An 11,583-nucleotide genomic window follows, 5' to 3' on the forward strand; every position below is an offset into this window, starting at 1 on the left:
ATGTCCTACAACACCAATAACTATCCAATTGAAGACAAGGTTGAGATAAGCCATATTGAAGCCGGAGATGAACATCTCAAACATGAAGCTCACCACCATACGACCAATGAGATCAAACATGGTGATAATGCTTTGAAGTACGTTGGTGAAGAGCGAGTGGAGCTCACGGAAGAAGATGTGAGTCCCCTTCGCATTTGAGAAGTATTCGCATTGTTTACTGATAAAGAACGCATGAATAGAATGTCCGAATCAGGAGAAAGACAGATAAGAGGATTTTGTCGATCCTCATGTGGGTGTACTTTCTGCAAATCTTCGATAAGACGGTGAGTCTACGTCTATCTGCTTCCTGTTTCGCCAGATTTTGCGAAAAGGGAATGCTGATTTTAGCTTTCAATCCAGCTTCTCGGTTACGCGAACAACTTGGGCATGTCCACCACCGTCGGCCTACACGGTAACCAATACTCTTTGCTCTCCATGATCAACGCGGTCGTTCAATTGGGGTGGCAACCATTCAGTTCTTATCTTCTTGTACGAGTTCCAGCCAGACACTTGATGACAGGGATGGTGTTCTGTTGGGGAGTATCTCAAGCCTGTATGGCCGCTTCTTCAACGTGAGTCTATTGGCCTTCATCTTTTAGTTAATCATTTGTGACTGACCGTAGTTGCTTTTTAGCTTCGGTGGTCTTTTGGCTTGTCGAGCATTACTCGGTCTTTTCGAAGCTGGCTGTCTCCCCCTGTTCTCTCTCCTTACTGTACAATGGTATCGACGATCTGAGCAGCCCATTAGAGTAGCCGCGTGGTACTCCACCAACGGAATGGCCACCATCGTCGCTGCTCTCATCTCTTTCGGATTGGGACACGTCAAATCACCCCACATCCACAATTGGCAACTGATTTTCATCATCTCGGGTATCATCACCGTTCTCACCGCACCCGTTATCTGGTATATGATCGATTCGGATGTGGCCTCGGCCAGGTTCTTTGACGAGGATGAAAAAGCCAAAGCAATCGAGAGACTCAGGGCAAACAATACCGGAACCGGTAGCAACGAATTCAAGTGGAAGCAAATTCTTGAGCTCTTCATCGATCCAAAGACGTACCTCTGGCTGGCTTTGACCCTTTGCAACAACGTCGGTGCTGCTGTCACGACCTACTTTGGCCCTACCTTGATAGGCTCCTTCGGCTTCAGCAAGAATATCAGTTCTCTACTCAACATGCCGTTCGGTTTCCTACAGATTCTCGCCATTATGGTCGGATGTTACGCCGCTACCAAGTTCAGGTTGAAGTCAGCTATGTTGGGAGTGTTCATCGGGATCGTAATCGTCGGTCTTGCCTTACTCTACAGTGAGAACACTCGAGGACATCTCAGAATCGCGGTGGCGTTGATCGGTTACTATCTATTGGCGTTCCTGTTCGGGTGTAACCCAATGGTCGTCGCTTGGATTGCAGGAAACACTGCTGGTCAAACTAAGAAGGCTGCCGTGATGTCCATCTTCAACGCCGCTTCAGCCGTAGGCAACATCGTTGGTCCAGCCATTTTCACCGACAAGGATAAACCTCACTATATCCCTGGATTGAAGACTACGTTGGGTATCTTCTGCGCGATGTTGGCTTGTGTCGGTCTCCAAGTTGTCCTATTGTTCTTCTTCAACAAGCAAAGGCAGAACCAGAGAGTAGCCAACGGTAAACCAAGGTTCATCAAGGATACTTCGATGGAAAGCAAGTACCAAGCGTATGGATCAGAGGAACACAGTGATGCTCTTGGTCAGAATGGTAAGTATGCCCACGTTAGCTCGACCATATAATCTGTTTGGACTGACAGCGGTACCCTTCATTCTATCAGCTTTGCTCGATTTGACCGATTTCAAGAATGACGAATTCGTATATGTTTACTAAGCTTTCTTGTCGACCTGGGTGAAAGGATCAGCTAGGGGGTGATATCTTGCCGTGGGATGTCGGATAATTAGTAAGCTTTTTGTATAACTCAATTCGTAGGAAGAACGGAAAAGTCAATAACGGTGGAAAAGCCAAAAACAAGTGACAACGTTCATTTGCTGGTTTTATCGGAATTTCAGGTAGTCAAATGTATCTTTTTGGGAACCAACCGCTTCTGTGATTCGGATCCAATTTTTGGTCAATCGCAAGGTGCTGTATAGATGACAGTGCATACCCTCGACAACCCCAAGATCTACCCCCTCCAAATACTTGATCCCACCTGGATTCATCAAGCCACTCTATTGAGGAGGTACGTAAGGCGTAATGAGCATCTGCAGTGATAAACATATATAGGGGTCAGCATTCAGTCTCCCTACCACTATATTGATATTTTGGAACATACCTTACTGAACTCCTTGATCTTGTCTGTTCCTCTGACTTCCTCAGTCAACAGCGGTAGTTTCACAATGTTGAAATCCTCTCCGTATAACTCGTAAGCTTCGTTGAGATACTTCTGTTGCATCTTATGACGGACCGTACATTGCCGGCAGTTGTCGGTAGATTTAGGGAAGAGCAATTGATTGACAACAATATTGTGACTGTCGATCTCGTACGAGGTAAGTTCTTGGATGAGTCGCTCGGTCTCGTATAACGAGAGGAATTCGGAGATGCAGACACAAACGAAAGTGGTCTTATCCTATATAGAGAACAAGAATTATTAGTATACCCGCTGAAGTGAAAGTTAAGCCGTTTGAGAGGCAAATGGCGGGGGAAAATGGGGAAGGGTCGTGTCCGAGGTATATGATAATGCTGTTTAGATAAAGCCGACACTCACTGGGTCCTTGAATTGAGAGTTTACCTCCGAGATGACCTCCCTCATACCCTCCAGCTTAGCAAACATATCTTCTTGTGGTCCTCCACCTCCGAACATGGATTGCATCTGATTCAGCATCGGTCCAAACCGACCACTGAGTGTACTCAATTTACCCAAGGCTTTCTCGAGGACGGAGGGGAAAGAAAGGAATCTGAGTGTGTGACCAGTTGGAGCGGTGTCAAAGACTATTACTGAGAATTCCATCGATTTGACGTGTCTAGGGGAAAGTCAACCTTCGTATTTCAGCTATCTCACTCGAAGATGTCGTGCAGAAGACAGAAGTAGGTAGGGTAGTTGGGATATTGAGGATTCACCGACTCACTTCATGATCTCAGCGAAACCCATAGCTTCATCTACACCTGGGATAGCAAAAGCAAGATCCTGCATCATTCCACCCATTCCACCGCTTTGATCGGCTGGATTACAGAGAATATTAATGTCAGCTCTTGCTCTCGATGATCAATATCGTAGTGGATGAGATGATACGTACAATTCTCTATCATCTCTTGCAAGCTCCCATTAGGATCGATCTCCATCGCGAACAGGTTATCGAACCCATTCACCTTGGTTGCGTCTTTGCTGAATTTTTGGGAGAAAGCGTCGGACAAGTTGTGAGCTGGATCGGTGGACTATGTCGTTCATGTAGAGCACTCAGCATCCAGTGATGAACTAGTAAACGTGGAACACGACATCGATGGGATGACAGACAGCAGAAAAGAGTAACTCACGATAAGAAGCACGGAGTCTCGACAGGCTGCTAGCTGAACAGCGAGTGAACACGAGGTGGTTGTTTTACCTGTCGCATGTCATTCCAATTAATCATGTGCATCAACATCTGCTTGACGATGTTGAAAGAACCTTCACTTACCAACACCTCCTTTACCACCTATGAAATCAGATTGAACGAAGTCAGATCAGCCATATTCGTTCAACTTGCTGTCGAGTAGCTCGACTCACCACAGAAGATCCATTTCAAGCTCTTCTGGTCTAAGATATTCTGAAGTGTCGGGGGCAGAAGATCGCCTTCGATCACTGCTGCCATGATGTCCAGACGCGATACCGTGTCAGTCGTGGTCGAGTATGAGTAGAGGATGAAAGGAGTGAGATGTATGGTTGACAAGGAAGGTGCTGGCAACAGACGCAAAGCAAACATCACCTCCACATCGTCAACCTACATAAAGCTCCACTTTTTTTCACGTCCATCCACTCGCACACCTGTCTGACTTGAGCTGTTCTTGTGTACATCATATGCATGGTGACAGCGATCATGACGAAGAAGACAGTCTAGATAGTCATGCATGCAGATTGAGAAACTCTGTTCGCGCTATCACAACAGGGTTGTTCCATACATTCCTGCTACGAAGCACCACTCCTCAAAACATGTTGACCACACAGATTATTCCACTAGACGTGTTTTTCTAGGGGTATTCCTCCTTCTCGGGCCCTCACTGTCCCCATCCTTGGGTACCACCTGCTCTATAACGAGTTCAGAGTCCGTTTTGGGCAGAGGAATCCGTCTTTGACCCGTTCTACTGAGTGGTGATGCGGTAGCCATCGATCTTGCGGATGGTCTACCAATACCAAGTAGCCAACACACTCTGTAGGCATGAGAAACAAGCATAAGTGTACATGAAGCTTGTTGAAGAAGGAGGGGAACTGGCTGGCTTACCTTGTCACAAATAGCGAGAGAGTGATCCAAACGGTGCAGTGGATGATATGGGTCCATTCGTATGGGGATTTGAGATGAGATATAGGTAGTGGGATGAGGGTTACGAACACGCTGAACAATTAGCAAGCTACTGATCAGCAATCCCTAGATGCTTGAAGCACCGATATCAGCACTCACTGTAGTAGCTGTACATCACAATGGAAGAACGGGTGTATGGGAGTCAGTTTGTTCTTCCGGTAATTATACGATACACAACTACACTTACATCGGCAATAGCAAGTGGTACTAACAACCCTTTCATCATCCTCTCCAGCAGAGCAGGCTTGTCATCCAGGTGCTTCTTGAATAGGTAAACGAGAGAAAGTGAGATCATCGCCAGGAGAATGAAGCCTATCTCATTCCAGTTCAGCGATCATGACACGCATACTATGATATGCTCACTCACATGATCCGAGCTGGGAGATGACCATCTGTCCTCTAGAGCTGCCACCAATGCCTACGGTGAGCCTCTCGATCCCATCTGGCAGCTGGTATCGTCCGAAGTCCTTGGGGTTGATGATAGCTGATAGTCCACCGGCTATCGTCAAAATTGGCTCAACGAGCCAAAAGAAGTAGTAGTATCTCGTTGGTAGTACCGACCGCATGTCGTTTGACTAATTGTAGCTGATATGGGCCGAGTATGTAGTATTCAATATTGTGAAAGATAGATGCAAGTGCAAAGCAAGTGGTGTGGTGGTACACAAGTTGTTGATGATGTTTGGTGGGATTTCAGGCACACAAACATGACGTCTGCAAACAAAGTGGCAAACTAGTGAGAATCAATGCTCTTCCTGCTTATGGGAAGAGTACGCTTTCAGCAAGCAGCTCTTGAATGCACAACAGGATGAATCGCACAGCTCAGACCATTGGCTGAATATATTCAATCAGTCTATAGAACTCGCATCTCGACTACCGAAAATCCCAGAACTATGAAAGGTTTCGCTTCAAGAGGCTCCTCAACAAGTCAACTAACACTTCTGGCCCAGTCCTTAACCCTTCTCATCTGATATCCCAATACGAACACTATCGCTTTTGCCCATTTTCTACCACCTCTCACTCTCAAAGCTTCATTCTCCTTCCTCCTGGCCGCTCTGGCCTTTTTTCTCTTTTCGGCTTCTTCCATCATACGTTTCTTGTCATTCTGAAGTTCAGGTCGATAGGTACAATCTTCGCCTTCAAACGGCTTATAGGAAGTCATACTATCAATCCGATATGTGCTTGAGCCGACCGTATGATAGTGATGTCCGTTGCTGTTCGGTTTGAAGCAGTGCACGTTGGTCGGCCAAGTAAATGTTCTCGGTTGACATGTACCGGTGGGTGTGGCTTGTTGCGTTACTTCGGTCGGATCGGTCAAGGTCCACTGATTGACAGGATACACAGGGCTTGCCGAGGATGTCGAGAGCAGAATCGAGTCACCAGGGGAAGGAAGCGGATCTCGCCGGGTATAACTGAAAGATGTCAATATGGACTTCTTGTGTTGTTTTATAGGCGCGAACGTCGTCACTTTTACGGAGGGTGCAAAGTGAATTGCAGTAGGTCGGATAGTATCCTCTGGGATAAGTCGAGGAGACCTCGGAGTCACCGGTGTGGCCCTTGAAAGAGATTTGAAAGCTCTTCTGGATGACATGATGATCATCAGTACACCGTGGCGAAATTATGATTGTTGAAGGAAGAAGAAGGTGTAGAAACAAATATGTCTGACATGCTAAAATTCTTTATATGCATTGAGCTCTTTCATTGTCGCCAGAACATGACAAAGTAGGTAGCATTGTGACGGCCGGGCATGATTTATGGAAATAAAGTTGAAGAGTAGCGTACGCACTACCTCTGTCATCATCGTATGCTGAAATTATCTGACAGGCAGGCATTACCGGTGTCATGCCCTCAATTTGAGAACAAGGTTCATCCATCAACCGGGAAGTGCCGAGTAGGGCTGGTTGACTATTGAAAGCGTTAGGAAGTGTCGAGAAATGAACGGCGTCAAGGGAGTATGTCATCCTTCTTGAACTTTGATTTTAATAATTCGCTGCCGAGCACGAATGAACTATATTTTGGGTAATGTTCTCGTGTCCCATCGCCTCTGAGTGTGGGCAACATGATATAAGTCACAGCTTTATGATGTATCTTCCCCATTCCTTCTCTCTCTTCTTCTTTTCTTGCCAGCTACCGATCTAACGAAAAGATTACAGTGTATCCTACCAGCTATTCTGTCACCATACGAATAAACTTACAATAACTACCCGGTGTCAATCACAGACTTCATAAACATGTCAACCGTATCTTGTCCAGCATCCACATCGTTTTCTATGGCGAGTCTTGACGCCCCGCAAGAAACTCCAGGTAGCTTCGAGTTCACACCTACCAGTGATTTGTCGTACCTCCTCGTCCCATGCCCAGACTCCTGGTAGACTGACAGATATTCGTCACTAGTGATGTCAACCTCGACGTTTTCCTCAAGTCCTTCACCCTCCATTATCTACGGTCCAACGCATCATAGCTCATTTGGTGCAGGATTCGATATCGACAAAGAAGCTGTTGAAGTTAGAGAATCTCAGCTGATAATGGATTACAACCGAAGGCGATATCCCAACTCGAATAGAGATCTTGCTCTCACCTTGGGCTACAAATTATGTACCGGTTATACCAACAGAGATGGAAGTGGCGAGTCCGACAACCCATTCAAGATCAAGGTCGAACCTGTGATGAATATCAATTGGGATCGATTGATCCAGGACATCCCATTTGGCGATCAAGGAAGAACACAAGGTCCCTGTGGAGTACAAGAAGTACAGGAGTTGATGGACCAAGAGGAGGTGTATGAATGTAAGGGAAAGGTCATGATGCGGAGAACCGAAAGATCAAAAGGGAAGACACGAAGCGATACGAAAGTTCCTGAACCAAGTGAGCGAAACACCATGAACTATATGAGGACGACGTTCTTGAGTCAGAGGCTGACGATTTGATTTGTGAACAGAGAATTTAGGTAAAGTCAACCGAAAAACACAAAAACATACAAATCGAAAATCAAGAAACACGGCTACCGAATCTCAAAACAAAAGGAAGGCTCGACTTGCCACTTACCCAGCGGATTACCCTTTCCACACCCACCAGCTCGGCAATGGCAAATATGACTCCCCTGAACCTTTCTTCGAACCATCATATACTGACTGTGCCCCCAAATCCGTAAATAAACGATCTTCATCGAAATCTTCGAGAACTTCCACCGATTCCGATAAGACTCTCGTGGAGAACGACAGCCAGCCGAAGACCTTACAAGGTATCGTACTCTACAAGATCCAAAACGTCAATATCCAGCTGGTGCCTACTTATCATTATGCTCGTACCACTCTCAAGAAGGCCATCCCGTTGTCAAATTCAAGTTCAAGTAGTAGCTTGATCACCAATGACGATCTAGATAGGGAACACCAGCAGCGAAAGGTCGAAAGAGCCAAAGCAAAAAGACAAGAGAGGGAGAAGATCAGGGGGAACTTTCCTGATTTGGCTCTTGGGGCGATGGATATGTACGTGAAGAATTACGGTGAAGAAGTAGGTATGGAGAGATTTGCCAGGTGGTTACTTTTCGAGAAGGAGTTTTATGAGGTTGAATATACCCTTGAGATGGCGATCGAGGAAAGACGAAGAAGGTCGACTTGGTACCGAAGGATGCTCTGGTAAGGAGTCATGTAGGAATGATGTATCGTGAAAACTTAGGATATTCGCAATATGAAAATACCTGAATTTTGATGATGGAAGGCAATCAATCATTCGAGCGTCATGGGGCTGATATACGTACAATCGCGTTGCGCCACCCATGGTTGTGTACAATTATGCCATCAATCGGAAACTTCCACTTCAAAGTCTGTGGACTGACTGCCGAGAACACGTTTAAGCAGTGAACGCATTAATAATAATCCTGCATATAGATTGTACATAAGCCAAATATACTAGGAAAGCCGAGAAAATGATCCATATGGACATATCGTATCAAGCTATTAACCTGTCTATATTTCCCTGTCATTATTTATATATATACTACAGTATATGTATCAGAGATATATTCTACCCATGTGACCCTGACTGTAAACGACCTATTGCTGCGCTTATACCTTGTTGTCATGATGTTCGACATGAGAAGAGACACCTTTCTCCTCATCATCGAAAGCTTTCTCGATGGCACCTGCTCGTCGGGCAATCTCAGCTTCTCGTTCTTCTTTGGTGACTGACCCGAAGATGATGTCCATAGCTTCAAGGGAAGTGCCGGAAGTCTCAGGTAAGAAGAAGAAGGCGAGGGTGAATGAGACGATGTTGATAGCAGCGAAGAAGAAGAACTGAAAGCCGAACAAAGTCAGTTTAGTGTACTCAACGGCAATTTCAGAAGGGGAAGCTTGAGGGACTTACGATTCCACCGTTAGGCATTTTGATAACCATAAGGGGAGTTGCTTTAGTAACACCGAAGTTCCAAGCCCACTGAGTGGCAGCGGCAGTCATCAAACCGTAGTGTCTAGTCCTGTTGCTGAAAATTTCGGAACAAATGACCCACGGAAGAGGACCGACAGAGAAACAGTAGGGAATGACGAAGAGGTAGATACAGACGGCCATACCAATAGAAGCGGGAGGTACAGTAGTTGCAGCAGGGTTGGGGATGTGGGTTTTGAAGATGGCACCGACAATCCAGAGGAAAAGACTCATAAGGGCGATACCAGTGAGGAGGGGCTTCTTTCTACCGAATCTATCAACACCGAACACGATGAAAATAGCAGTAGCGACGATCTTGACGATACCGTATACACCTGAAGCGAGAAGACCGGTTTTGGCGCCTTTAAGACCGATAGATTGGAAAATGGTAGGAGCATAGTAGGAAATAGAGTTTTGTCCGGACCACTGTTGCAATGTAAAGACGGTGAAAGCGATGATGAATCGGATGGGGTTACCCTTGGCCCCGATCTCTCTCCATGAGGCACCTTTGGTAGCGGCTTCCTCTTCCCTGATGGCGGCGACGATTTCAGCGAATTCGAATTGGACAGAGGGGTCGGAAGCAGGGAGCTTTCGGATCCAGGCGAGGTTTTTGAGTGCTAGTTCATCCTTGTGCTTGGTGGCGAGCCATCGAGGGGACTCTTTTAAAAGAGGAAGGAGCATAACCATGAAACCGACAGGTACAAATTGGAAACCGATAGGGATCCGCCATTGGATAGCCCCTCGACTCGCGTTCATGAACGTGACACCATAGTTGATCCAGTATGAGAAAGCAACACCGATGACGACGATGACCTGGAACATACCAGTGATTCGACCTCGAATCTAGACATAGGACTTTAGCACGAGCCCACTGTTCGATTATAAGCTTGTTGAGTACTCACCTCTTTAGGAGCGATCTCAGAAGCGTAAGTTGGGCAAACCATAGACATCAAACCAACGCCGAAACCGGAGGTGAATCTACCGCCGTACACGAGACCGAGAGAAGATGAGGCGACAGTCTGTAAGATGGCCCCGAGAATGAAAATCCAACAACCAACCATCAAAGACTAAAAATCCGAAATTTTGTCAGCCCGATTTCTTTCAAGGCTTTTTCGGGGATTTCACGTACCCATTTTCTGCCCAGATAATCCTCCAAGGGGGCTCCAAATATGGCTCCGAAGAACGCTCCGCCCTGGAGGATAGCGACGATGTTACCTTGCAGAGAGGCGACGTATGTTTTGGTACCGGAAATATGGAAGTCTTTGGCGAAGGATGGAAGGGCGATCACACCTCCACCGAGACCGGTATCATAACCGAATAAGAAGATACCCATGAACCCTACAGCAGCAAGCATGTAGGCTCTGGAGTGGGCATGCCATGGTCTGTGGGTGTCGGGAGCGAAGGAGGCCTCTTGAGCTTCATGTCGTCGCTCTTCAGCGCGTTCGGAGGATCTACAACGCGAAATTCAGAAACCGCCACACTTGGTCATAACGATCCGCGGTTATCGCCACTTACCCAAAAGCCATTATTGAATTCCTCTCTTATCGTGTGTCTTGAGTATATGAATTGATGCGAGAGAAACTAAAGTGAGTACAGCAGTTCGAACTAGTACTTTGGTATAAAGAGGCGAAAACAAACAGTCGGTTGCGATCGCGGCTATATATGTGTTTTTCCCAAAGGACAGGACAGGTCAAAAATATGTCTTCTGCATTGATCATCAGTCTCGAGGAATCGATCAAAACACTAAAATCTCTCCACCCCCACGGGCCGCCGGACCGCCCATTGTAATTTGACGATACGAGAAGAGGCTTTGATGACAAACGGTATCGTTGCGTAGGGTAGGGGGTCAGAGCTGAAGATCATGACTTCGTTCGGCAGAAACGGGTATCCTTTGCATGTCTGAAGGGGGAAGGGTAAAAGTAAAAAGTGAAAAGAGCCGAAAGAGCCTGGTAAACCAGATGAAGGGGATATGGTAAGTTGCGTTGAATCAACGTAACATGTTAAGGATTATGCTTCCCAGAAAATCCAAATCCGTGCACCACATGATACCAAGACACCAAGAATAGTACAAACAGGCACACAACCCTGAGCGGTCCGGCGGACTTACCTGATTCCCCCACACAGTCTCCCTTGAAATTCTTGATGACAAGGATCTTGGATTGAGTCTCGATCGTAACCGACCGTCAGCTGAGGTTGCCGGTAGTACTTTTGATATGCTGCATCCCATCAAACAGGCGAAGAATTGGCTGAAAGAAAAGTTTGACCTCCACTTGGATTGTGCCCGGGCCGCGAAGACAAAAATAATTAGATTGAAACAAAAACACAGACATGGGTGAGATGATGCGCAACACGTCAAAAGAGTTCGTTGGAATTATTCAGCATGATGACATGCTGGCTCCACAGGAAAGCGTATTGGATCAAATCTTCTTGCGAGATAGTGAGTCACCTGATAGGTATCAGTAAGAAACTCGTTGAATGGAACAACTCTCACACCCCAAACCCGTTGAATCGCTTGTTCAGTCTGTGTCAGATCCGACTCGATCGTAAGACTTTCAAGAACGTCGACGGACCGCAGTAATTCTTTCAGGGGTAGAATAAACCTAAACGTATT

At 46.3% G+C, this 11,583-nt stretch overlaps 6 protein-coding genes across 6 annotated transcripts; 2 read left to right on the plus strand and 4 right to left on the minus strand.

Moving 5' to 3' along the window:
• On the plus strand, positions 1–1,896 carry I203_105736 (uncharacterized protein; the record flags this gene model as incomplete). The annotated part of the gene is made up of 5 exons (XM_019144888.1): positions 1–177; positions 240–323; positions 400–611; positions 674–1,773; positions 1,844–1,896. The coding sequence occupies 5 exons, from the start codon at positions 1–3 to the stop codon at positions 1,894–1,896; spliced, it is 1,626 nt and encodes a 541-aa protein (XP_019006223.1).
• A 338-nt stretch (positions 1,897–2,234) lies between these two features.
• I203_105737 (ATPase GET3) lies at positions 2,235–3,851 on the minus strand (the record flags this gene model as incomplete). The annotated part of the gene is made up of 8 exons (XM_019144889.1): positions 2,235–2,267; positions 2,339–2,632; positions 2,771–3,026; positions 3,132–3,225; positions 3,300–3,438; positions 3,538–3,605; positions 3,678–3,695; positions 3,767–3,851. 8 exons carry the CDS (start codon positions 3,849–3,851, stop codon positions 2,235–2,237), a joined length of 987 nt encoding a protein of 328 aa, XP_019006224.1.
• A 354-nt stretch (positions 3,852–4,205) lies between these two features.
• On the minus strand, positions 4,206–5,122 carry I203_105738 (uncharacterized protein; the record flags this gene model as incomplete). The annotated part of the gene is made up of 5 exons (XM_065517831.1): positions 4,206–4,407; positions 4,479–4,589; positions 4,656–4,663; positions 4,744–4,868; positions 4,924–5,122. The coding sequence occupies 5 exons, from the start codon at positions 5,120–5,122 to the stop codon at positions 4,206–4,208; spliced, it is 645 nt and encodes a 214-aa protein (XP_065373135.1).
• Positions 5,123–5,481: 359 nt separating this feature from the next.
• On the minus strand, positions 5,482–6,144 carry I203_105739 (uncharacterized protein; the record flags this gene model as incomplete). Its single annotated transcript, XM_019144891.1, has 1 exon — positions 5,482–6,144. The coding sequence occupies one exon, from the start codon at positions 6,142–6,144 to the stop codon at positions 5,482–5,484; it is 663 nt and encodes a 220-aa protein (XP_019006226.1).
• Positions 6,145–6,784: 640 nt separating this feature from the next.
• Positions 6,785–8,192, plus strand: I203_105740 (uncharacterized protein; the record flags this gene model as incomplete). Its single annotated transcript, XM_019144892.1, has 3 exons — positions 6,785–6,881; positions 6,948–7,418; positions 7,492–8,192. 3 exons carry the CDS (start codon positions 6,785–6,787, stop codon positions 8,190–8,192), a joined length of 1,269 nt encoding a protein of 422 aa, XP_019006227.1.
• Positions 8,193–8,617: 425 nt separating this feature from the next.
• Positions 8,618–10,498, minus strand: I203_105741 (uncharacterized protein; the record flags this gene model as incomplete). Its single annotated transcript, XM_019144893.1, has 5 exons — positions 8,618–8,845; positions 8,916–9,815; positions 9,875–10,039; positions 10,102–10,423; positions 10,488–10,498. The coding sequence occupies 5 exons, from the start codon at positions 10,496–10,498 to the stop codon at positions 8,618–8,620; spliced, it is 1,626 nt and encodes a 541-aa protein (XP_019006228.1).
• Positions 10,499–11,583: the final 1,085 nt, after the last annotated feature.

The sequence above is a fragment of the Kwoniella mangroviensis genome (assembly GCF_000507465.2).
Source record: "Kwoniella mangroviensis CBS 8507 chromosome 1 map unlocalized Ctg02, whole genome shotgun sequence".
NCBI lineage: Eukaryota > Fungi > Basidiomycota > Tremellomycetes > Tremellales > Cryptococcaceae > Kwoniella > Kwoniella mangrovensis.